At 43.6% G+C, this 26,334-nt stretch overlaps 3 protein-coding genes across 10 annotated transcripts in view; all 3 read right to left on the bottom strand.

Annotated features, from left to right (window-relative positions):
- LOC121188169 (protocadherin alpha-C2-like) overlaps positions 1-26,334 on the bottom strand; it is a 132,260-nt gene that overhangs the window by 22,665 nt on the left and 83,261 nt on the right. Inside the window, exon 1 of one of the 8 annotated variants that reach the window (XM_041047765.1) lies at positions 23,415-25,793. The exons of 5 other annotated variants lie outside the window; for them this stretch is intronic. In XM_041047765.1, coding sequence (XP_040903699.1) covers positions 23,415-25,793 — 2,379 coding nt within the window. Of the gene's footprint in view, positions 1-10,226; positions 12,612-16,390; positions 18,761-23,414; positions 25,794-26,334 lie in introns of those variants that run through there. 2 more of the 8 variants (XM_041047766.1, XM_041047763.1) reach the window with 2 other exon arrangements.
- On the bottom strand, positions 13,269-15,774 carry LOC121188870 (protocadherin alpha-3-like). Its single transcript, XM_041048817.1, has one exon. The coding sequence runs from the start codon at positions 15,744-15,746 to the stop codon at positions 13,269-13,271; it is 2,478 nt and encodes an 825-aa protein (XP_040904751.1). The 5' UTR covers positions 15,747-15,774.
- Positions 19,685-22,084, bottom strand: LOC121188869 (protocadherin alpha-2-like). The gene has a single exon (XM_041048816.1). It carries the CDS (start codon positions 22,082-22,084, stop codon positions 19,685-19,687), a length of 2,400 nt encoding a protein of 799 aa, XP_040904750.1.

Genomic DNA, 26,334 nt, shown 5'->3' with positions numbered 1-26,334 from the left:
GGAGCGACCGATGTCATCTAAACGAAATAAATTCGACACAATCGTTTTCCCTCTTTTTGTCAGTGCCACCGCCCTTTTCATTGTGCGCTGGGAAACTGATTTATGAACCAGCCTGGCGATTAGACGTCCTCACTGATGCAGACCCACAATCACTCAGGAAGCCTTTGGCCAAACAGAGAAGCAGATTCCTGATACATGCAGACTATATTTTGAGAATAAATTAAAGGAAATAGAAATAAACCGACTGAAAAAAAACAAAGCTCAGTGTGAATACAGTGCAGCAAATGTGTATAGTTCAGCGTGCATGACTATGACGCGCGTTAGCCAAATTAAAGAATGGCTTCATTACATTTAATTTTATGTCACAACAAAAGCCATGGGAATCAATAGAAGTGACAGGTTAACTGAGCGGATTGTTTTTGAGGCGGTTCTTTGCCTGTTTTTATCCACATTGAGGAGGATTTGCCTGTTTCACCTTGTGTCTGCATGTGCAAGACTAAAGTGCTGAGACACGGGAGACTTTTGTCAGCACAAATGCATATTCTGTTCTTTCATGATATCACTTTGTCCAGCAGCTACAGCTGACGGTGCTTTGCACTTGAACTCATATTCATGCGGGTGCCGCTGAGCCCTCATGCGCCTCAGGTTCATTCCCACATGAAACACAAAGCCTATGATGTCATTAGGTTGTTCACCGGTGATGACTCTATAACCGGGTCACAGACAAGATGCTGCAGATGTGACCCCTTTCCACATCTGGCCAAAAAACATGCATGGCCTCTCCTGGCAGGCAGTAATGTTCACGCACACATAAACTGTCATAATATTAGGCAATAACATTTTACTCGTCACTGTTTTATGTGTTTTACTCTGAGTTATTTTTGTACACATTACACAGTGTCCCTCGGTCATCGCCTTTACATCCATAATGAATAACTTCCCATATCAAACACGAGCCAACAGCGACACATCATCAAATCAAATCAAATCAAATCAAATCAAATCAAATCAAATCAAATCACACCATCAGCCCAGACTACTGTTACAGTTGCAGGTGCAACTCCTCTTTTCAGACTCCTCTTTTCAGACTCCTCTTTTGTCAACCAAGGTGTTTTGACGCTGTATATTGCAGACGGTCTGAAGGGCGCATGCGCAGTGTCGCAGGTGCTGGCATCGACGACCAAATCGTCATCCTGGGGCTGCCCAGTAATCACTCGGTACCCATGTCTGCCTCACTTAAACTCAGGTTTAAATTGGATGCAGCTTAACTGGTGACATCTTAACCCCAACGTAGTCAGACAGACATGACAGAGAGAGATGGAAGACAGAAATGGAAGACAGAGTTTATCTGAACAGTAGAGCGACGCAGGCTGTGCTGAGAAAAAAAGTGGCCTTGAGAGACCCTGTGCCTTCTTGGTTCACCCAGGCCACTGGGCCAAGATGAGCGTCCACCGCCCCCATAATCTCTCTCTCTCTCTCTCTCTCTCTCTCTCTCTCTTCCTCTCTCTCCTGGTGCTCTGCCACTCTCGCCCACGCCCGGTCTGCCCACGGCGATGACAGCGCTTGGCATCCCGGGAGACGGGGAGAAGACAGTGACTCACTCGGATGCTGCTAGTGGATGGGTAGATACAGAGCAACTCTTAACACTCAAAGGCGACGAGGAGGAGGTGGTGAAATGGGGAACTGGAGAAAAAGCCAAATGTCCTTGGAAGGAGGAGAAATTATTAATCCCTTTTTTACATACAGTAAACATACAGCTGGTAATATAATAATTTGTATCTAAAATGTAGTCATGTGGATGTATTTTGCCTTTATGTGCAGCGCTTCTGTGAAACTTTTTAAAGGGTTACTCCATGTGCCATTATCCCACTGAGCAGTGGTGATAACAGAGTTTCTTTCAGTCGGGGCTAAGAGGCTCAGATGGGTCTACATGTACAGTCTGCCTCGCTAACCGTGACATTTAGCAGATTTTCCCCGGTGGGACGTTTTGAACCTCCGTGTTTGGCAGTAATACAAACATGAAAACAGGCGACGTTTATCTCGTGAACAACAAACACAGAGCTGGATTTACACCTGACCTTTGCACCTGTCTCGCTCCTTCTCCTCCTTTTTCACCCTCTACTCTTCTGAGGTATTTGATATGTTACAGCTCTCTCATACCTGTTTCAACCCCCCCCCCCCATCTGTCTCGACGTTAATTGAACGCCGCTGAGCTGTGGATTATTTCATTTTTCACTCAAGGGTCCTGCAGATAAAGTTATCACCATTATTCCACCTGCAGACAGACGCCTGTTATGCACCAACAAACACTGATTTCAAAGAGCTAATTGGCTTATTGGTGTTTATTTTTTCTGTATCTCTTGTTAAAAATTCACCAGGAAATTTGTTCAACCCTCCCAAGCAATTCATTTGCCTGACCTTGACTTTTGTTTTTGGATTCTCAACCCCCAATCCAGTCCCTCCATATTCTCACTTCTCCCATTAGTCGTCTCTCGCCTACACTCTCCACTCTGGAGTATCTCCAGCTGCGCATCTGTCAGACATCCGCTCTTCCAGCTGAGGGCTGGCTGAGGGGCATACTGGGGTCTTAAGTGGAAACACAAGAGTTCATGCCTTTTTCAGACTGATAGACAAAAACAAACAAAAAAAACAAAAACAAAAAAAAAAACAGTGGCTTTACAAAGGAAGGCCTGTGTTATCTACAAGGAAGAGAAATAATTCAGATTTTAAAAACTGAGATTCCCTCTTTGTTCATTCTCTCTGCCAGAATATTAACATCCCCCCTGTTCCATCAATTATGCAAGATGGCCACCATATTAATAACATTCTCTTCAGTAAGACTCATCCTCATTAATACTGTAAGCGGACACTCTAAAACCCATTCATATTACTTCCCCTAGGAGTCTGTTATACGGAGACCCCCCCTTTTTTTTTCCATGAGTCAGATGACAGGAGAGATCCACACTGAAACGGGTCACGCCTGGGCTATCATGAAGCACGACTCCTTACATCACTCCCTCACTCAACACATATACAAACAGGCAGTCGTGCAAACTTAAAGGGCATTTGTGCCTGTAGGTGTGTACGCTCGTGCACACATGCACACACACGCACACACTCACACAAAGGCAGTGTAAAACACAACTATAAAAACAAAATTAATTTGTCTGAATGAATGTCAGAGCATCTTTTGCATTTTCCTCTTCATGCTTAAATGGCAGGAGACAGCCATCAAGGGCACTGATTAAGAAAAAGACCATTATTCACATCCACAATCAAATCTATGTTTTTCTTGATAAACCGTGCATCATAAAGCTTTAGTTCAGGGCCACTCTGTGCAAAGAGACAACATTGTCATATTGTAGACTTAATAGTAGTGGTAGAATGTCAAAGGCAGAAATAATATTTACATTTTTTTTCATGTTAGTTCACAGAAAGGATGAATGAGAGAAATAGGCAGTGCTTGCAGGCTGTTGTCTGGGGTGGGTGGTTTGGGGGGGGGGTGATGGCATCTGTGGTGTCAGGAAATGTGCCTGGAGATTTAGCAAATTAAAAAAGATGCACTGAAATAACACAAAACAGCCCCTCGAATTTACATGACAAAAAAGCTGGGATTAAAACAAAGTGAATGTTAGGAGTTATGCCTCGGTTTAGAAGAATAAAAAATAAAATACAAAGGTTAAAAGCCAATAGCACTGCAAAATTTTATCCTGCTGTGTGAGTGGGAGAGGCAGGCTGAGGCAGGAGGGAGCAGAGGTGGCAGAGACAGAGAAATTGGTCCCTCTGTTGGAAAAAATCGGTAGTACAAGGGATGGACACGTGATCATCACCCCACTGTCCATCCACACAGGCTTTCTCATTAAGCCAAAGCACTAGAACATAATCCCAGCCATGAGTGTGTGTGTGTTTAAGACAGTGAGAGAGGGAGGGAGGGAGTGTGAGAGAGAAGGAGAGAAGGAGGGCACAGCCATCAGCCTGCAGTGGCAGTCATTTTCTTTCTCATTTCCAACACAGTGACCGCAGTGGATGAAGCAATATATAAGGCGAGGCACCCCCCAGAGGTGAGACAAGAAAGATCAGCATACAGCATACTAATGGTAGAATCTACATCACCACTGCCATATGTGTATTTGTCAAAACAGAGCTTATAAATTTACCAATAAATGTATGAGATAAATATCACACACACATCACACACACAGGAAACAAGTCAGCTGAACTCCTTTCCAAAGGAGGAAATCAAAAATCTTGTATCACAGATTAAGTGTCTCAATCTGCCCTTGTTTTGCTGCCACTTGCTTTATCGGTATCACTCTTTCTATTTATATAAAATATGAGCAGAAAAACAACTTCTGAGATACAAAGCCCAAAACACAGACTGTCAAATTAGCAGAAGCTGACTTGTGACTGCTGTTATTCCTTTATAGCACGACAACAAAGCCATGTTCTCATACCTTCTTCTCATCATAATTTTTTCTATGCACAAAAACTTTCCCATTTTAAAATCTCCGGAACAAAAGTCCCATGGTAACTGCAATCCTTTTACTCAGGTGGACACGATAAGCGGGTGGAGGAGGAATTCTCTGGGTATGTTTGTTTGTGCTGATCCCTTGTGTACCTTGCTTTCAATAATAAAGGGCATGAGAGAACTAAAAGCAGCACAAATCCCTTCCTTTGGGGCCCTGCAAGGGTTAAACAGTTCCTTGGTTGTCCTGGTTGAGCCTGTGCATAAATCAAACAGATTCTTGTTATGGTACCGAACAAAGCTATCAGAAAAAACAGGCAGGCTTTGGATACTTCCCTCTTAGGATGCCCTGGCTTTGTATCCTTGCCGGATGGGAGAGGATGCAACCCGTAGTTCTGAGCATGACAAAGCTAATCTAGTGCCTGCAATAGCATCCCGATGCCACTAAGAGGGAGCACGGATGGAGAATGGGTTGGTGGAAGTGGGGGAGAAGGGGAGGGGTGGTGATAAGTTCTTCCTTTTATCTGTGACCAATTGTAAGCCTGTGATGTTCTCACTCAGCTGCAGGGCATGTATTTAATGTGTTTTTTTGTCCATCTCATCCTCAGAAGCACCAGTTTTCTCGCTATCTCACGCTCAAGGCCTGAATCTGTGCCGCTGTATTTGTGAGTTCCTCTAAAGCCCTCTCCCATTTTAGAACTGATTCCCTAAATCTCATGCACTTTTCCCTCGCTTGCTTCGTCTGACTTGGCATTTCTGCCCAAGATGCAGTACATCTCTGGTCTGCATCTTTCTCTTTGTCTCTCTCTCTCTCTCTCTCTCTCTCTCCATCTCTCCTGCCTCCCATTGTGTCCACCCTGTTTCCTTCCTGCTTGCGTCTACAACACATGCTGGGATGGATGGATGTCTGGGTGGGGGCGGGTACATACTGGCAGCTCCCTGGAAACAGACTAGTTCATCATTTCATTATGGCTCAGAACAGTCTCCATGGTAACCACAGATAGCAGAGCTAACCTCACTTGCACAAAGGACACACCCTTGTAGAGGGGAAAACAGGAAGTGCATAAGACATGTGTGTGACAGACAGAGAAGAAAAATAAACACATTTTCTGTTAACTGTGATGCTGTTTTGTCACCGTGTATTAAAACTGATGAGGTAAGGACATTTCTATGTTATGCTTTCAGTCCATCTGTTGAACCCATCTGTGTACTCCATCAAAATTAGGTGGAAGCCATCACTGCAGGGCTGCAATCTATGAACAGTGAACCACTTAGCTGTGTGCCTCAACCAGGATAATGTAGTGTAGAATCAATAATTTAATGCATTTTTCTGCACTGGGGGAGGCACAGTTAGAAGCTTTTATCAGATCCAACGTCTAAACCCCAAGCCACTATACTGCCACAAAGCTATAGCTCTCTCACTACTTCTTATATGTTATTGTTATTATTACTACATTTACTATTAGCATGGTTCTATACAACACCCACAGCAATGTCTGCCTAAACGTGTACAGTCTTTCGGCTGCATAAAAATATCCTGTAGCACAACACACACATACAGAGACACAATGTTCTGATGGCCGCATGGATAAAAGCCTCTCCTCCTCATCCAACCTAGCCCTTGGCCCCGCCCAACCCGTTTAGCTGTGATTGACACTAAGGTGTTGTCGGCCCCCGCCCAGCCGCAGAGCCGAGCAAGAGGGAGAGCTGAGCCGAGCGGAGCTGATACCTCGGTCCTGAAGCTCCCTGCTGCTGCTGCTGCTGCAGCGAGTAGCGGAAAATTACCTGCCCCTCCCCCTCACTCACATTCACAGAAAGCTGCAGCACACGGAACACATACTGAACCACTTATACGCAGAGAGACAGCTCCAGGCATTGTTTCAGGAGCCACAGTATGGAGATCTTGTGCACACAACAGAAAGTGTATCGGAAAAAGAGCGAAGCAGCCCCCCAAACGCAGGCTCAGTCTGATGGTGCATGTAGCGCGCTGCCATCTTTAAAAATCACACGCTGACCCACTTATAAGCTTCACATAGCCCACACGCATCGCTTGCAATATGCAAAGTCTTGTTTGAAAGCGCAGACAGCTCTTGTTCAGTCTCCTTCACACTGAACCAACCAAACGAAGAGAGTTTTGACAGATCAGGCCGTGTTTGTTTGTTCTGGACCACTCCCTGAAATGAGGTCATATCGTCTGAGTGACTCAAAGCATCACAGATCCACAGCATCGCAGTCTACAGCGAGCTTCACCGAGAATATCTGAACACATTCCACCGGTTGGGAGCAATAATAACATTATTGAATGCATGTAAATGCCACACGAACGTACATTAAAGGCTCGATTTATCCACTGACGATTTCAACCACAATACAGGAGGCGCTTCTGTGCCACATGGCATGAGCGGATCAGGGCTGCCTCTGCTCTGCGCACACATTAGGGATGTTAATCAAAATATATTAGATCGTGTTTACAGCGCTCTAAGGATGATGACACACATGTCTGCAGAGATGGACGTTAATTCCCTGTTATTTCTCTCAGCTGCTTCCCTTCTCCCAGAGTGCTGGTGAAGGAGAGGGAGAGGCGAGGGGGAGGGGAAAGAGGTCTGAAAGCATGGAGGAGGAGGAGGAAGAGGAGGAAGGGAAAAAGGAACCGGCGTGAGCTGAGCAATATCGTGCTTGTTTTGTTATTGAAGAGCAAAAAAAAAAAGGGACATGGAGCAGGCATGGAGACGCAAAATAAAGATAAATAAGGAACTGCAAGTATGCTAATAGCGGATCTAAGTGAACAAGGTAATGTAAACAAATAACATCTAAATAAATAAACAGCCAAAGAACACAACCTCCTCACCATTATTTTGTATTGAAAAAGATGGCTTGGACCCAAAAAAAAAGACTTTTTGTCAGGGTGTAAAGCTATTACTACAGACACACATTCATATATTAAAGTGTAACCATGTTTCACAGTACACTGGGGTTTTGATGTGCAACCCCTAACACCTAAATTATTCAGAAAAGGGGGCATGGAGTATATGCCTATTTTATAAACCAATGGAATTAAGAAGCATTACTTTTACAACAAAATAATATGTAAGTGATTCCTCGTGGTAGAATACAAAGACATGACAGTGAAGAATTCAAAGCTTGGGAAAAAAGCAGTCGACTGCAGGAGTAGAACAAAAAGAAGTAGGACAATATCAAAGACTGGGAGAAAGATGGATTATTCCAGATCAGAGAAGGGGGTCTTTTAAGTCTTAAAAGCCATGACAGTTCCAACCCTGAGAGATTTAAAGGCTCGACAAACCCACAGTACCACCCAAACAGGTGTTCTCACTTATTTTGCCAATGGTTTGACACTGCAGATGTGTGCTTCCTCACTTTCCTGCTGTACCAGAGGAGGTGGGGACAAATTACACCATTGCTATTATTATATGTCTTTTTCACAGAACACATTAGACCTGTCACAGTAAGAAAAGCACTGGAGAAAATGATAAAATCAGCGTCTGCTGAATTCCATTAAGCTGCTTAAGCCTGAGCGTCCTAGAACTGAGCACGCAGGCTCACTGTCACAGGTTAGTGGGACATTTGAACAAAACAGAGTGATGCTGTGAAAAAAGGCCTATGAATGAGTTAGCATATGTGACCTCACACAATTCTGCGCATAACCCCACCTTACTTCAATCACTTCAGAAATCAAGACAACTGCAAATAAGGACCAGAGATGATTTCTTTTATGAGAGATTTTGCTCTATGACTGTATCTATTCCGGAAATCAGCTTGAAATTCTGATGAAGCTCAAAATGAGCTTGTTTATGTTTTTATGATGAAGAGCTACAGTTCATCTGTGAGTAAGACCTGATTTAAGACAGTCTGAAAACAGGACTGGGAAAAAAATTGTATAACTTATGGCAGCAATCAGAAAAATGACTAAATGTGAACCAAAGTGAATCAAAACAAGAAATATAGGCCAAACTCCTGTTAATAATCCTATCAAGTGCAATGCCACAGAGGGGTGGATGGCCCTGCATAATGAAACCTGTCAGCTTCAGGCTTTGGTACATTGCTGGTTTCACAAAGCACGGACAGAAACCGGGTGACCACCAGTCCTTAAAACGTAGCTGTAGCTGTGTTTACACCTGCTTTCCCAGACTGAACGTACACCTGTTCACATGAAAGCGACATGGTTTGTAATAAGGCACAAGATAATCACTGATAACTTCAACTAGAGAGCGGAGTGTTGACAGAAAGTCAATGTAAAGCGCCTGTAAAATAACAAAGTCAAGACTTACTCTGGTGGACTGCGGTAATGTTCACGTCGGACATGAGCTACCTATGTTTAAGTGCAAATATCCCGCTGGCCGACGACCATCGGGGGCAGCACTAAGCACATTCAACGAGCACCTGGCGACAAGAAGAAGACCCGCCATCTTGGATTTTCACAGGGCTTGTTGACTTCAGGTTAACGCTAAGCAAACTTTTCGGACTCTCTCACAAGTTGTGTTTTTGTTGCATTAACACCGGCGGGACATGACTGAGAAGATAAACCTTTCCCTGAAAAGTTTGAGTGTGTCTTTTTTATTATCTTATCGCTATCGTTATCGTTAAATAACTTATTGGGCCATGGATGTCAGGCGTCGACCTGTTCACTACTCCAAACCCTCTCAGGATACACCTCTCAACACCTGCAGCAGAATCAGACCTCCTGCTGTCGAAATGTGAGTTTAGCATGTTCCAAACAATCTTTGCTTGCATCTAAATAACTTGTTAAATAGGTCACTTTCAGCCGAGTGTTGGTGCTACATGACAAAGTTTCCATTTAACCTCCTGGAAACAGTTTGGGCTTGCTACATGAGTGGTTTCAGAGATTGGGGATTTGAAAACAATTCGGACTTTTTTTTTTTTCATTTTGCAGCGACTGGATCGCCATTTGAATCCACTGTAGGCCTTCCTGCTGCGAATCCAAGTTATGCAACAACTGCTTCCCGCCACCGACAAGTAGGAGCAAGCTACAACTAGAGCCTCCGCCACACACATTTCAAGCCTACAGAGGGTAAGAAACTTATTCATACATCGTTGCTGAGTTCCTTTAAACCAGATGCGTAGCTTTAAAGTCAGAGAATGAAAACGCTTTGTTGAAAGCTGGATAATGGTGTGGCTGGAGCTGTATACAACAATGTGCTCAGCTGGTTTTGTTTGTGTGTGTGTGTGTGTGCGTGTTTTGTAAATATGCAAGTTATAATTTGTGATAGTGAGGTGATATTGAGCATATAATTGCACGTGGTCATTTATTTAACCTGTAGAATGAAGAGTTGTTTACAAAGAGCCTTTGACTACCGGAAATGCTTGATGCTAGTTTTCATGACGTTATTCACAAGGTGTATTTTCGCTATGCCGTTGTTTTGATGACTTTGTTTACTTCATTACATGTTTGTATAAAGTGATGATCTATATTTTCTTCTAATTATACATGGCAGCACAAACCACCCCAGTTTTGCACTTTGCAAACTGCCGTGACAAGGAAGCTCTGATAGACCCCGCGATTTCAGTACCACGGACAGCGCATATGTCTATAGCAGGCAGCGAAAGAGAGAAAATAGGCCACAGAAACAACTAGGAAATACTTCATCTACAACTCAACAGAGCTAGTGATGTAGTTACAAAACTTGTAGTTTGTCAGTTCGTTGGGAAGGGTTAGATTTTACATACATGATGCCTGCGTTGAACTTTAAGGAATTTTAGTGGAAAGCTCAACTCACCGACTCACCTTTTCTTTATTAGGTAAAGTCTGAGTTCTGGTAAACGTGTCTCCTCCGTTTATACTGATCAGCTCCGCATCTACAGGCGGAAACGGGGCGGGGAAAACCACCATGTCACTCTTGAGCGTGTCTGAGCTGAAACAGACGTCATACTGCTGAGTAGCTTTAGAGTAAGACCAGCTCCCGTCAGGGTGGGTGGTGATCATTGGGGCGCTGTACCTGCTGAAGGTGCTGTCTGTCCTGTGGCATTTGACAGCTATTAAAATGATGAGGCTGAGCAGGAAGATGACTGACACCGACACGATGGCGATCAGCAGATAGAGGTTTAAATCAGAGAAGCTCTCCTCCTTTATGGGCACATGTCTGAACTGAGTCTGAATCTCTGCTGTGCTCTCGACCACCACCACTTCAATAGACACAGTAGCTGACAGGGAGGGTTCTCCGTTATCAGAGACCGAGACCACCAAGGGGTGAGTCTTCAGGTCATTGTCACTCATTCTCCTCTTAGTCCTGATCTCCCCGGTGCTGGTTCCGATGCGGAAGAGGTTGTTTCCTTTGTGCTCAGAGAGGTGATAAGAGAGCAGCGCATTGTATCCAGAGTCTGCGTCTACAGCCCTGATCTTTGCCACAAAGTATCCCGCTTCAGCAGAATAGGGGATGGTCTCACTGTTAACAGAGCCGTGCTCAGAATAGGGAGCGAGAATGGTGGGACTGTTGTCATTCTCATCCAGGATAAACACGTTGACAGTCACGTTGCTGCTGAGCGGAGGAAGACCAGAGTCTGTGGCCTGAACTTTAAACTGAAACGTTTTTAGTTCTTCGTAGTTAAAAGATTGCAGACTGACTATATCTCCAGTTTCTGAGTTGATGTTTATAACCGATCCTATTACATTATTTTTTTGATTATTATTAATTCCTGAAAACGTTACTATTGCATTTTCGTCTACATCGGGATCATCTGCAGTCACGGTGTAGATAACGCCGCCTACGGGACTGTTCTCTTTGACAAAAATGTTTATCACAGGTTCTTTAAAACGAGGTGCGTTGTCATTGACATCAGTAACATGGACTGTAATAACACTCGTACTGGAGAGAGGCGGGGCCCCTTCGTCAGTCGCTGTTATCGTGACATTATATTGAGAAGCTCGTTCTCTGTCCAGAGGTCCGTCTACAACCAAAGAATAATGATTCTTGTATGTGTTTTTAATTGTAAACGGTACTGAGTCAACTATTCTAACCTGAACAGCGCCGTTTTTATCTGCGTCGTTATCTCTCACCGTGATAAGTCCGACCATTGTGTCTGTGGGTGCGTCTTCTCTTACTACGTTGACTAAAGATGTTACTGATATTTCGGGAGGATTGTCGTTAACATCCGTGATTTCAACCAGTACTTTACAGTGAGACGCTCTTGGACTTGGCCCTTTGTCTTTCGCCTGGACCCGGATTTCAACTGCACTGTTTTTTTCGTGATCCAGCTCGCCGTTTACCGTAATCTCCCCAGTTACTGGATTAATTGCAAATTTATTTACGTTGTTATCATTGTCGTGGTTGATAAACGAATACACTATTTCTCCGTTAAGACCCTCGTCTAAATCCCGAGCGTGTACAGAAATTACGCTTGCTCCTTGCGGTGTGTTTTCTGGCACTGTGGCTTTGTACAGCAGCTTGTCAAACACCGGAACATTATCATTTACATCTTGCACATTCACGGTGATATGCAGCGTGCCTGATTTAGGAGGTTTTCCTCCATCGACTGCGGTCAGCGTTAGTTTAATAATCGCCTGTTTCTCGCGGTCTAAGGCTTTTTGCAGCACCATTTCAGCAGACATTGTCGGTTCACCACCGTTCTGCACATCCAGGGTGAAATGTTCATTTTGACTCAGCTTATAGCCCTTAACGGAATAACTACCGACATCTGCATCGAAAGCGTTTGCTAGTGTAAATCTTTCACCAGGAAAAGCTGACTCAGACACGTTTAAAACAATTCCCGGAATCCGAAAAGAGGGTGCGTTGTCGTTTATATCCAAAATCTTAACCTCAAAGCGATAGAGATTAAGCGGAGAGTTCACAATGGCTTCCACTTCCAGCGAACACTTCACATTACGGGAGCAGAGCTCCTCTCTGTCTATTCTGTCTTTCACCAGAAGTATTCCAGTCTTGACGTTTACTTCGAAATACCTCGTGTTAGGTCCTGAAATCTGAAAACCTCGACTTTCCAGTTCCTGTACATCTAGATGTAAATCTTTAGCCAAATTTCCCACAGTGGTACCCGGGCTCGATTCCTCCGTAACAGAATACACAATCTGTGCCGCTGCGAGACTCCATATGTGAGATACATGGAACAAAAAATAAATCCAATGCCGGAAACAATTTCCTTGTTGCATCCTGTCCATAGAAGTCTAGACAAATGAATTCGAAAATTTAAAAAAAAAATCACTCCTGCCGTTACATTGCTCAGTTATGATACATCCCCGTCAGAGCCCTTCAATACAGTGAGGTTGCTCTGTACTGATACGACAAACAAAGAATTACAAACCCTCTCTCGTAGACGAAAAGGGAGGAGCGTCGCATAGGCAAAAAAAAAACCGCATTTCAGCTCTGTGATGTGATAGCGACATCTTGTGGTAATGTTGAAGAGAGAGACAAAAAATAATGAAAGCAGAGGATGAAGTTATCAAATCTTAAGCGCTTTTGAGATTTTTGAGATTAACTCAAAATCCATACTGACTTGCCATCAACTGAAAAGAGTGGGTGGCTTTGCTAGATCCGTTTAAAGAGGAATGGACAAAAGGATAAACATTAAAAAGAAAGTTGGTGGAAAGTCCGTAAGTGCTGCATGATGCCACCAAGTGCTAAATTAATTCACCAACAGGTCACAGAGGAACAAATGGAGGACACAGCTTTTTTTGTGTTAGCGTTACAATATTGGCACAGATGTGTAATCAAGGTTTGGGAGTCAGGCCACACTCTCAACAACCACATAATCGTCAAGGGCAATGTGAAGACTTATTTCCATTGTGGTCCTAAAGTGGCCAGCTGCTTTAAGAATATTATGTGAAACAAAAAAAACATGAAATCATTGGCTGCCCTGCGTCTGATATCAGCCTTACCTTCTCTTTGTTAGGTAAAGTCTGAGTTCTGGTAAACGTGTCTCCTCCGTTTATACTGATCAGCTCTGCATCTACAGGCGGAAACGGGGCGGGGAAAACCACCATGTCACTCTTGAGCGTGTCTGAGCTGAAACAGACGTCATACTGCTGAGTAGCTTTAGAGTAAGACCAGCTCCCGTCAGGGTGGGTGGTGATCATTGGGGCGCTGTACCTGCTGAAGGTGCTGTCTGTCCTGTGGCATTTGACAGCTATTAAAGTGATGAGGCTGAGCAGGAAGATGACTGACACCGACACAATGGCGATCAGCAGATAGAGGTTTAAATCAGAGAAGCTCTCCTCCTTTATGGGCACATGTCTGAACTGAGTCTGGATGTCAGCTGTGCTCTCAACCACCACCACTTCAATAGACACAGTAGCTGACAGGGAGGGTTCTCCGTTATCAGAGACCGAGACCACCAAGGGGTGAGTTTTCAGGTCATTGTCACTCATTCTCCTCTTAGTCCTGATCTCCCCGGTGCTGGTTCCGATGCGGAAGAGGTTGTTTCCTTTGTGCTCAGAGAGGTGATAAGAGAGCAGCGCATTGTATCCAGAGTCTGCGTCTACAGCCCTGATCTTTGCCACAAAGTATCCCGCTTCAGCAGAATAGGGGATGGTCTCACTGTTAATGGAGCCGTGCTCAGAATAGGGCGCGAGAATGGCGGGACTGTTGTCATTCTCATCCAGGATGAAAACGTTGACAGTCACGTTGCTGCTGAGCGGAGGAAGACCAGAGTCTGTGGCCTGAACTTTAAACTGAAACGTTTTTAGCTCCTCATAGTTAAAAGACTGCAGACTGACTATATCTCCAGTCTCTGAGTTGATGTTTACAACAGAAGTTATAGGAATACTTTTTGATACATCATCTAATGAAGAATATGTAACTTTTGCATTTTCTCCTATATCAGGGTCAACTGCTGTTATAGTAAAGATAGTAGCTCCTATTGCACTGTTCTCTTTCACATAGACATTAATCACAGGCTCTGAGAACAGAGGGGCGTTGTCATTCACATCAGAAATGTGAACTGGAATAACACTGGTGCTGGATAGAGGTGGAGTGCCTTCATCAGTAGCTATGATGGTGATATTATATTGAGAAACACTCTCTCTGTCAAGGGGTCCATCAACTGTTAATGAATAATAATTTTTGTAGTTTAGCTTAAGTTTAAAAGGCACCGACCCCAGAATTCTAGCACCCGTGAGACCATTTTTACCCCCGTCTTTGTCAGTCACAGTCACCAGAGCGACCACTGTACCTATCTCAGCATCCTCTTTCACCGGGCTCATAAGAGATGTAATAATGATTTCAGGTGTGTTGTCATTAACATCAGTTACCTCCACTAACACTTTACCGTGCACACTTCGAGAAGGCGTGCCTTTATCTCTTGCCTGTATACGAATATCATAGGCTGTATTCTCTTCATAGTCTACATTTCCTGTCACAGTTATTTCCCCTGTGTCTGGGTTGATGGAGAACACAGCTTCAGGGTTGAAATTTCCCCTCTCAATAAATGAATACGTAATCTCACCATTTATTCCCTCATCTAAATCTGTAGCACTTACAGTCAGCACAGATGTCTGAAATGGAGCGTTTTCAGTGACCCGGGCCTTGTACAGAGGTTGACTAAAAACCGGAGCATTGTCGTTAATATCCATAACATGTACCACTATTTTTAATGTCCCTGTTCGAGCAGGTTTTCCTCCGTCCAGAGCTGTTAAAGTCAGGTGGATTACAGACTGTTTTTCCCTGTCTAAAGATTTCTGTAGCACTAACTCAGCAGACTCACTGTGTTCTCCGCCGCTCTGTACGTCCAGTGAGAAATATTCATTTGGACTCAGCTTGTAGCTCTTTACCGAGTTACTGCCCGTGTCCGCGTCGTGCGCCATTGGGAGCAGATACCTCTCCCCGGTAAAAGAAGATTCCGAAATATTGAAAGTCTTCTCCCTTTCACGAAAAGATGGTGCATTGTCGTTAATATCGATAATCTGGACCTCTATGCGATGCAGATGCATTGGGTGGTTTAGAATCGCTTCTATATTCAGGGAACATTTTGCCGTATTTGGACAGAGCTCCTCACGATCAATCCTATCGCAAACAAACAGAGCCCCGGTTTTTAAATCCACGTCAAAATATTTCTTAGAATTCCCTGCGACAACTCGTAAATCCCTTTTTTCCAGTTCCTGAACATTAATTTGTAAATCCTTAGCGAGATTTCCCACTACCGTTCCTTTGTCAACCTCCTCGGACACGGAGAACGAGAGCTGCGCTGTGGAGCCGTCACAGAAACAAAGCAAAGCTATTATTAGTATCCAAATCGTGACTGTTAGTCCTCTACGTCCCATCGCTGACACAGAATGAATGAAATAATCATTCTCGGACATGTCCGCACTTTAGGGGAATAACAGACAAAGCTCTCTCCGTCTTCTGACCATTTGTATATTTTCTGACAAAGCAGCGATGGACTACTGATGCGTCGCAGGCAGAGGAGGAGTCTGGGAAATAAAATGGAGCCCCACAAATATTGCGGTCTCCAGCGACACCAGCTGTTGGTTTGGTGCTAATGTAGAGAGACGTGGATATTATATAGGTAATTATGCAGAAGGTCAAAGAAGTGGTAAAATCAGTGTAAATGTAAAATCATATAAAACCTCTTTCTGCTCTTTCTGGTGCGTAAATACAGACGACAGTATATCAGTTGTGTGTTACCAAAGCAAAACAAAACACATTAAAGACGTGACACATTGTCTGCTATTAAGGTTTAAATAACAAAAACTAGGCAGCCTTTTTTTTTACGTCCACGCAAAAGCACCCTCCAGAATTCAGGACCACGGACAGCGTCGTCGCTGGTCAGTGAGAGAACAGATCTCACTTTACCAGCAACCACTGTGCTTTAAATGCCATTTATTTAGGAACAGTTTCGAGTAATGTCCAACTGATGACCAAAACTCGAACCTCAATTTCAGACATAAAATGACAGAGTCATAAGAGAGACTCACGATCTACAGTTTAGTTATCAATAACTCACCTTTTCTTTATTAGGTAAAGTCTGAGTTCTTGTAAACGTGTCTCCTCCGTTTATACTGATCAGCTCCGCATCTACAGGCGGAAACGGGGCGGGGAAAACCACCATGTCACTCTTGAGCGTGTCTGAGCTGAAACAGACGTCATACTGCTGAGTAGCTTTAGAGTAAGACCAGCTCCCGTCGGGGTGGGTGGTGATCATTGGGGCGCTGTACCTGCTGAAGGTGCTGTCTGTCCTGTGGCATTTGACAGCTATTAAAGTGATGAGGCTGAGCAGGAAGATGACTGACACCGACACGATGGCGATCAGCAGATAGAGGTTTAAATCAGAGAAGCTCTCCTCCTTTACGGGCACATGTCTGAACTGAGTCTGGATGTCAGCTGTGCTCTCAACCACCACCACTTCAATAGACACAGTAGCTGACAGGGAGGGTTCTCCGTTATCAGAGACCGAGACCACCAAGGGGTGAGTTTTCAGGTCATTGTCACTCATTCTCCTCTTAGTCCTGATCTCCCCGGTGCTGGTTCCGATGCGGAAGAGGTTGTTTCCTTTGTGCTCAGAGAGGTGATAAGAGAGCAGCGCATTATATCCAGAGTCTGCGTCTACAGCCCTGATCTTTGCCACAAAGTATCCCGCTTCAGCAGAATAGGGGATGGTCTCACTGTTAACGGAGCCATGCTCAGAATAGGGCGCGAGAATGGCGGGACTGTTGTCATTCTCATCCAGGATAAACACGTTGACAGTCACGTTGCTGCTGAGCGGAGGAAGACCAGAGTCTGTGGCCTGAACTTTAAACTGAAACGTTTTCAGCTCCTCGTAGTTAAAAGACTGCAGACTGACTATATCTCCAGTCTCTGAGTTTATGTTTAAAACAGAAGTTATAGGAATACTTTTTGGATCAGCATCAAATGAATATGTTACTCTAGCGTTTTCATTTACATCAGGATCGACTGCAGTTATTGTATAGATACTAGCTCCAACTGGACTGTTTTCTTTTACATAAATGTTAATCACGGGCTCAAGGAAGCGAGGTGCGTTGTCATTGACATCAGAGACATGAATAGTAATTACGCTGCTGGTGGACAGAGGCGGGGTCCCTTCATCAGTCGCCGTAATAGTGACATTGTACAAAGAGCATCCTTCTCTATCCAGCGGTCCGTCTACAACTAAAGAGTAGTAATTTTTGTAATTAGAGTTTAGCTTGAAAGGTGCAGAACCTATTAATTTACAATTAGTAAGACCGTTTTTTCCTCCGTCGTTATCAGTCACTGTCACTAAAGCCACAACACTTCCTATGTCAGCGTCCTCTTTAACGGGGTTCATGAGCGACGTCACCACAATTTCTGGAGCATTGTCATTCACATCGATTACTTCCACCAGCAGCTTTCCATTTGTACTCCGAGGCGAAACGCCTTGGTCTTTTGCTTGAACGTGAATTTCATAAGCTGACTGTACTTCGTAATCCAAATTGCCCTTCACCGTTATCTCGCCGGTCTCTGCATTCATAAAAAACAGATGTGCAGGATTGAAGTTCGCACGCTTGACAAACGAGTAAACAACCCTCCCGTTGTCCCCCTCGTCTAAGTCTGTGGCATTAAGGTGAATTACTAATGATCCAGCTGGAGCATTTTCTTTAACCCGTGCCTTATAAAGTGTTTTGCTAAATGACGGCGTGTTATCATTGACGTCTAGAACATTCACATTTATCTGTACAGTTCCAGTTTTAGGAGGTTTGCCTCCGTCTGCAGCGGTAAGTGTTAGTTTAACAACAGCTTGTTTTTCTCGATCCAAAGCTTTTACTAGTACTAATTCAGCAGAGACACTGTGTTCTCCTCCACTTTGTACATCTAGGGAGAAGTATTCATTTGGACTTAGCCTGTAAGTCTTTACTGAATTGCTGCCTGTATCTGCGTCAAGAGCCAGAGGAAGTAAGAAGTGTTCGCCTGTTGGTGAAGATTCAGATATATTAAGTGAATGAGAATGCTCCACGAAGGCAGGTGCGTTGTCATTTAAATCGGCAATTACAACCTCAATGCGGTGGAGTACCACAGGATTACTGAGTATGGCCTCCAAGTTTAGTGTGCATTTTATGGCGTTTGGACAAAGCTCCTCGCGGTCTATTCGGTCATTAACATAAAGATCCCCCGTTTTAACATTTGCCTCGAAATATTTCTTACTGTACCCGGACACGATATTTAGATTCCTCGTTTGCAGGTCTCGAACGCTGACGTGTAAATCCTTAGCGAGATTCCCCACCACAGTTCCTTTGTCCACCTCCTCGGAAACAGAGTACGAAATCTGAGCTGCAGACCAGTCCGATAAAAACAGGACGATCAGCCAACCGAGAATCTCGTTATTCCCTCCGTTTCCCATAGCTGCCTTCAAAAGAAAGGGACGCGATGCAAATGATATTCATCCATAAAACGCCACTCGATCGGTGAGCATTTTTAATCCCCTCCACTTCGGTGCTCTGCTTTTCATCGCCATCCGCGTTCCTCTCACAAAGCACTCGCAGTCTGTCGAGATTCACACGGAGAGGAGGAGACAGAAAACGCCGAGCTTACAAAAAAACATGTGGTCATTAGCGACCCCACGCGTTAAAACTCAGATATGAAAATAGTATAGCTCATACTCAAAGAGCTGTAATGTGCTGTAGTTTAAAATTTAAGATGGATTAAGAACACTTTAAACGTGTGTGTAAAGAGGAAAATATCATTCTGAATAATCACAGACTACTGCAGAAAAAAACGACAATGATCTCTTTAAAAAATCTGAAACTAATGTAATACACGGAGAACATGCAACAAAACCTTGTTCAAACCTCAGCAATACTATCACAATCTACTATTTGAAGCTTGTTCAGCACGTGGTAAACTAATCCATTTTCATCAGTGTCACCTTAAAAAACAAATAACCGCAAAGAACACATTGGCAGAATATGCAATTAAAGAAAATGAGTGATGATATAATGCAACCCCATGAAGTCAGTGTTACTGGTTTGTGAGCCACAGAAGACCAAGAGAACACGAGTACGATTTCAGTACCACGGAAAGCGCCCTACCAATCGGCTTTCAGGATATCCCCACTATTTTCCGTCTTAACCCAGGTCTCTTAACGCAGGTCTGTTAACAGTATACATGCAAAGGTGTTTCCATGTGTTGGACTTTACTGAGATGGGTTATTCTCTATAAGGAAATTCGTCATTGTGCTAATTTTTTACATGTTTAATTTACGCAAAAACAGAGAAAAACTATTTGTCAACAAATACAAAGGCATTTAGACAGGAGATGTAACTTTTTAGTGGAAAACTCGACTCACCTTTTCTTTATTAGGTAAAGTCTGAGTCCTGGTAAAAGTGTCCGCTCCGTTAATACTGATCAGCTCCGCATCTACAGGCGGAAACGGGGCGGGGAAAACCACCATGTCACTCTTGAGCGTGTCTGAGCTGAAACAGACGTCATACTGCTGAGTAGCTTTAGAGTAAGACCAGCTCCCGTCAGGGTGGGTGGTGATCATTGGGGCGCTGTACCTGCTGAAGGTGCTGTCTGTCCTGTGGCATTTGACAGCTATTAAAGTGATGAGGCTGAGCAGGAAGATGACTGACACCGACACGATGGCGATCAGCAGATAGAGGTTTAAATCAGAGAAGCTCTCCTCCTTTATGGGCACATGTCTGAACTGAGTCTGGATGTCAGCTGTGCTCTCAACCACCACCACTTCAATAGACACAGTAGCTGACAGGGAGGGTTCTCCGTTATCAGAGACCGAGACCACCAAGGGATGAGTTTTCAGGTCATTGTCACTCATTCTCCTCTTAGTCCTGATCTCCCCGGTGCTGGTTCCGATGCGGAAGAGGTTGTTTCCTTTGTGCTCAGAGAGGTGATAAGAAAGCAGCGCATTGTATCCAGAGTCTGCGTCTACAGCCCTGATCTTTGCCACAAAGTATCCCGCTTCAGCAGAATAGGGGATGGTCTCACTGTTAACGGAGCCGTGCTCAGAATAGGGCGCGAGAATGGTGGGACTGTTGTCATTCTCATCCAGGATAAACACGTTGACAGTCACATTGCTGCTGAGCGGAGGAAGACCAGAGTCTGTGGCCTGAACTTTAAACTGAAACGTTTTTAGCTCCTCGTAGTTAAAAGACTGCAGACTGACTATATCTCCAGTCTCTGAGTTGATGTTTACAACAGATGAAATTGGAATATTTTTTGGAAAACTGTCTAACAACGTGTAAGTGAGTTTTGCATTTCCATCCAAATCAGGATCAACAGCACTTATCGTAGAAATAACGGATCCTGTTGGACTGTTTTCTTTGACATAAACATTAATCACAGGCTCCATAAATCGAGGTTCGTTGTCATTGACATCAGAGACATGAACAGTAACGACCCTGATGCTGGACAGAGGTGGACTTCCTTCATCTATGGCTGTAATGGTGACATTGTACAGAGAGGTGTTTTCTCTGTCCAGTGGTCCATCTACTACTAATGAATAGTCATTTCTGTAGTTGGACTTAAGTTTAAATGGAACAGACCCCTCTACCTTACAGTTAGCTGCTCCATTGTTTCCTCCATCTTTATCACTCACTGTAATAAAAGCAACTATTGTCCCCAGTTCTGCGTCCTCTTTGACAGGAGTCATCAGTGACGTCACTGATATTTCTGGGGCATTGTCATTCACATCAATAATCTCTATCAGTAGTTTAGCGTGCGCACTGCGAGGAACTTGGCCTTGATCCGTGGCTTGAACTCTGACCTCATAAGCAGGCGTCACTTCATAATCTAATGTTCCCTTCACAGTAATTTCTCCAGTTTCTGAATTTAGATCAAAAATATGTGATGGATCAATATTTCCTCGTTTGATCAGGGAATACAGGATCTTACTGTTCATGCCCTCGTCTGAGTCTGTCGCATTTAATTTAATTACGAGCGTTCCGGGTTTTGCATTTTCCCTGACACGCACTTTATAAAGAGAGTTGCTGAATGTGGGTGTATTATCATTAACATCTATAACATGAACAGTTAACTGCAATGTCCCTGATCGAGGCGGTTTACCTCCATCTAAAGCGGTCAGAAGAAGTTTAATTACTGGCTGTTTCTCTCGATCTAAAGCTTTCTGCAGCACCAACTCAGCAGACACACCGTGCTCTCCACCGCTCTGCACATCAAGCGAGAAATATTCATTCTGACTCAGCTTGTAGTTCTTTACTGTGTTACTTCCTATGTCCGCATCTACTGCTACTGGGAGAAGATATCGCTCACCCGGCGACAGTGATTCAGAGATGCTCAATAAATGCGATTGTTCAATAAAAGAAGGCGAGTTGTCATTTATATCGAGAATATTGACCTCGATGCTGCGTACATTCATTGGATTATTTAAAGCAGCCTGTATTTTCAACGAGCATTTTACCACATGCGGACAAAGCTCTTCTCTGTCTATTCTGTCGTCAACAAAGAGATTTCCGGTCCGTAAATTCACATCAAAATATGTCTTACTGTAACTCGAAACAATACGTAGATCCCTGGTTTCTAAATCCTGTACATTTAGGTTCAAATCCTTCGCGATATTTCCCACTACGGTGCCTTTGTTCACTTCCTCGGAAATCGAATAAGATAACTGCGAAGCAGACCAGTCACAAAGACAAAGCAGAGCAGCAACATGAATCCAGGCGTGTCCTTTTTGTCCTCGCACATACATCGTTGATGCAGCAAAAGAAATTAATCCAAAGGCTCATTTATCCACAGCGTAGGTCTTTCCGCTAAAAGCTGTCTTGCTCTGTTTTAGCTCCTTCCCTTTTGGCCTCTACATAACCGTGTGTCTCGTAAACTGTAGTGGCCGATGACGATATTATTTTCCCCATGCAAGGAGGAGGAGTTTTAGATACAGATATTAACCTTGACCATCCGTGGTCTCCAGTGACATCATGTGGTGAATCGCAGATAAGTGCTCGCCAAAACTTAGGCTAAGAATTTGCAATATTATTCTAAATACAGTACACCCTCACAACTTCATGTTGATCTAAACTCGAGAACAAGTGATTACAAATGAATCACCTATGTATTTATAAACACCAGTGTTTACTATTTAAACGTATTACTCGGAATGCAACAACCCTGAGGTGATGGATATTTCAATAGTTCAAATTATGTGATGTATGTGGGGGACAAAAGCCAAAGTAGGAAAAAAATGAATGCCTTCACTCTTACGGTACAAAAACAACACTTAGAAAATTCTGTTAATAACCAAGGCCAATGATAAAAACAAGAATTATAGGTCGTTTCACATGAAGACTGTGCATAAACCACATTTTGACTTCCTTACTTCAGTACCAAGGATAGCGACGTTTCATCACATCATATTAAAATACCTATAGGATGTTTTCAGACCGCAAAGACTGAAAGTCCAGAACCATGTCAAGAGCTCTCTCTATACAAATTATGAACTGCTTGTGAAGTTAACTTATGTTATTGAAATCTTTAAAAGGAGAGGGATTTGCAGCTGGAAGGCGCTGTCTGAATTTAAACAGTGCTCTGATTTTAATGCATTTAGATGGTTTTTGTAGATTTTTGTACAACTTTTTTTTCTTTATTGGGTTTCGCCTTCAACTAAAGACAGGCACGGAGAACTTTGCTGTTTCACTGTTTACTAGGTTAAAATCGTATGTAAATTTGTGACCTCAAATACATTACTGGTGCACGGTGCTTCAACAGAGATGTGTAAATTATAGGAAGGAGCAAGTTATTTGGCACACACGGACGACATGTTTCAGCTGGAAGTTGTTCCTACTTAAGAAGCTTATTCTGAACGATGGCTGCTAATTTATATAAATTGCTGTTTTATCAGCAACTTACAAACGAGAGTACAACTTTCTTGCCTTGCTGTCACTTTTACAGATTTAATTTTCATGCGCTTGAATGAAATGTGATGTTACAGAAGGTGGTATTGTGAAGCAGTCACTGAAAGAAACTGCATTCCTTTCAGTTGTTTAAATCAATTATTCAGTCATTCACTGCAAAGTATAACCTACCTTCTCTTTGTTGGGTAAAGTCTGAGTTCTTGTAAACGTGTCTCCTCCGTTTATACTGATCAGCTCCGCATCTACAGGCGGAAACGGGGCGGGGAAAACCACCATGTCACTCTTGAGCGTGTCTGAGCTGAAACAGACGTCATACTGCTGAGTAGCTTTAGAGTAAGACCAGCTCCCGTCAGGGTGGGTGGTGATCATTGGGGCGCTGTACCTGCTGAAGGTGCTGTCTGTCCTGTGGCATTTGACAGCTATTAAAGTGATGAGGCTGAGCAGGAAGATGACTGACACCGACACGATGGCGATCAGCAGGTAGAGGTTTAAATCAGAGAAGCTCTCCTCCTTTATGGGCACATGTCTGAACTGAGTCTGGATGTCAGCTGTGCTCTCGACCACCACCACTTCAATAGACACAGTAGCTGACAGGGAGGGTTCTCCGTTATCAGAGACCGAGACCAGCAAGGGGTGAGTCTTCAGGTCATTGTCACTCATTCTCCTCTTAGTCCTGATCTCCCCGGTGCTGGTTCCGATGCGGAAGAGGTTGTTTCCTTTGTGCTCAGAGAGGTGATAAGAGAGCAGCGCATTGTATCCAGAGTCTGCGTCTACAGCCCTGATCTTTGCCACAAAGTATCCCGCTTCAGCAGAATAGGGGATGGTCTCACTGTTAATGGAGCCGTGCTCAGAATAGGGAGCGAGAATGGCGGGACTGTTGTCATTCTCATCTAGGATGAAAACGTTGACAGTCACGTTGCTGCTGAGCGGAGGAAGACCAGAGTCTGTGGCCTGAACTTTAAACTGAAACGTTTTCAGCTCCTCATAGTTAAAAGCCTGCAGACTGACTATATCTCCAGTCTCTGAGTTGATGTTTACAACTGATGAAACTGGAATATTTTTTGGAAAACTATCTAACAACGTGTAAGTAAGTTTTGCATTTCCTTCCAAATCAGGATCAACGGCACTTATCGTAGAAATAACGGATCCTGTTGGACTGTTTTCTTTGACATAAACATTAATCACAGGCTCCATAAATCGAGGTGCGTTGTCATTGACATCAGAGACATGAACAGTAACGACCCTGATGCTGGACAGAGGTGGACTTCCTTCATCTATGGCTGTAATGGTGACATTGTACAGAGAGGTGTTTTCTCTGTCCAGTGGTCCATCTACTACTAATGAATAGTCATTTCTGTAGTTGGACTTAAGTTTAAATGGAACAGACCCCTCTACCTTACAGTTAGCTGCTCCATTGTTTCCTCCATCTTTATCACTCACTGTAACTAAAGCAACTATTGTCCCCAGTTCTGCGTCCTCTTTTACAGGCGTCATCAGTGACGTCACTGATATTTCTGGGGCATTGTCATTCACATCAATAATCTCTATCAATAATTTAGCATGCGCACTGCGAGGAACAGGGCCTTGATCCATGGCTTGAACTCTGACCTCATAAGCAGGCGTCTCTTCATAATCTAATGTTCCCTTCACAGTAATTTCTCCAGTTTCTGAGTTTAGATCAAAAATATGCGATGGATCAATATTACCCCGTCTGATCAGGGAATACAGGATCTTACTGTTCATGCCCTCGTCAGAGTCTGTCGCATTTAATTTAATTACCAGTGTTCCGGGATTTTCATTTTCACTCACTCGAACTTTATAAAGCGATTTGCTAAAAGTGGGTATGTTATCATTGACATCTATTACATTCACAATTAATTGTACTGAACCCGATCGAGGCGGTTTGCCTCCATCTACAGCCGTGAGAATGAGCTTAATTAGCGACTGTTTCTCTCGATCTAAAGCTTTCTGCAGCACCAACTCAGCAGACACACCGTGCTCTCCACCGCTCTGCACATCAAGCGAGAAATGTTCATTCTGACTCAGCTTGTAGCTCTTCACCGAGTTGCTGCCTAAATCTGCATCCACTGCTATGGGCAGAAGATATCGCTCTCCCGTTAAGGATGATTCAAAAATATTAAGAGAATGCGTTTTTTCATTAAAAGCGGGTGAATTATCGTTTATATCTAAAACATGTACCTCTATGCGCTGTGCAGTCATTGGATTGTTTAAAACAGCCTGTATTTTCAACGAGCATTTTACCACATGCGGACAAAGCTCTTCTCTGTCTATTCTCTCTTCAACAAAGAGGTTCCCGGTCCGTAAATTCACGTCGAAATATTTCTTACTGTAACTCGAAACAATGCGCAGGTCCCTGCTCTCTAATTCCTGTATATTGAGGTTTAAATCCTTTGCGATATTCCCCACTACGGTGCCTTTGTTCACCTCCTCGGAAATCGAGTAGGATAACTGCGAAGCAGAACAGTCACAAAGACAAAGAAACACAGCAATGCGAATCCAGATATGTTCCTGTTTTCGTCGAAATAACATTGTTGATGCAGGAAATTATTTATCCACGGGACTGATATTTCCATCCAAGGCAATATTGTTGTAGGGAAGCTCCAGCCCTTCTCGCCACGGCACCTTCCGCGGGTGTACTAATGTCTGATGGCGATTTTATTTTCCCCGTCCCAAGAGGAGGAGTTTTGGACGTGCAAACACATTCATGTCTATGGTCTCCCGCGACCTCACGTGGTGAATGATAAGAAAGCAAATACAATCCAGTGTATAACACGGCCAGATCATTTAAAACACTTTGAATGATTAGGTTTACTACTTTTCATATTTAGAGTGTCACAAGACTGAGTCGATGCAAAACCTAAATAATAAAGTGACTAATGGAGCTTTTGTAAAGAACAAACAATGCAACATATCCAGCAGCAAAAGTACTCTCTGAATTTAATTCCAGAATTTAAAGGCCATACTGGAGAAATCCCATAGTTTCAATAAATTATGATTTAAAGAAACAAGTGTGTTTCTCAGGATGATACAGAAACCACATATTGTCAACATGAAATCCAGCACCACGGAC

The sequence above is a fragment of the Toxotes jaculatrix genome, chromosome 10, assembly GCF_017976425.1.
Source record: "Toxotes jaculatrix isolate fToxJac2 chromosome 10, fToxJac2.pri, whole genome shotgun sequence".
Classification (NCBI taxonomy): domain Eukaryota; kingdom Metazoa; phylum Chordata; class Actinopteri; family Toxotidae; genus Toxotes; species Toxotes jaculatrix.
The sequence above is the reverse complement of the archived record's forward strand: the minus strand, read 5'-3'. Positions and strand labels throughout refer to the sequence as shown.

What these genes read in the sequence shown, in the direction of transcription:
- LOC121188870 (XM_041048817.1), bottom strand. Translation starts at nt 15,746, where the DNA reads ATGTCCGAGAATGATTATTTCATTCATTCTGTGTCAGCGATGGGACGT.
- LOC121188869 (XM_041048816.1), bottom strand. Translation starts at nt 22,084, where the DNA reads ATGTATGTGCGAGGACAAAAAGGACACGCCTGGATTCATGTTGCTGCT.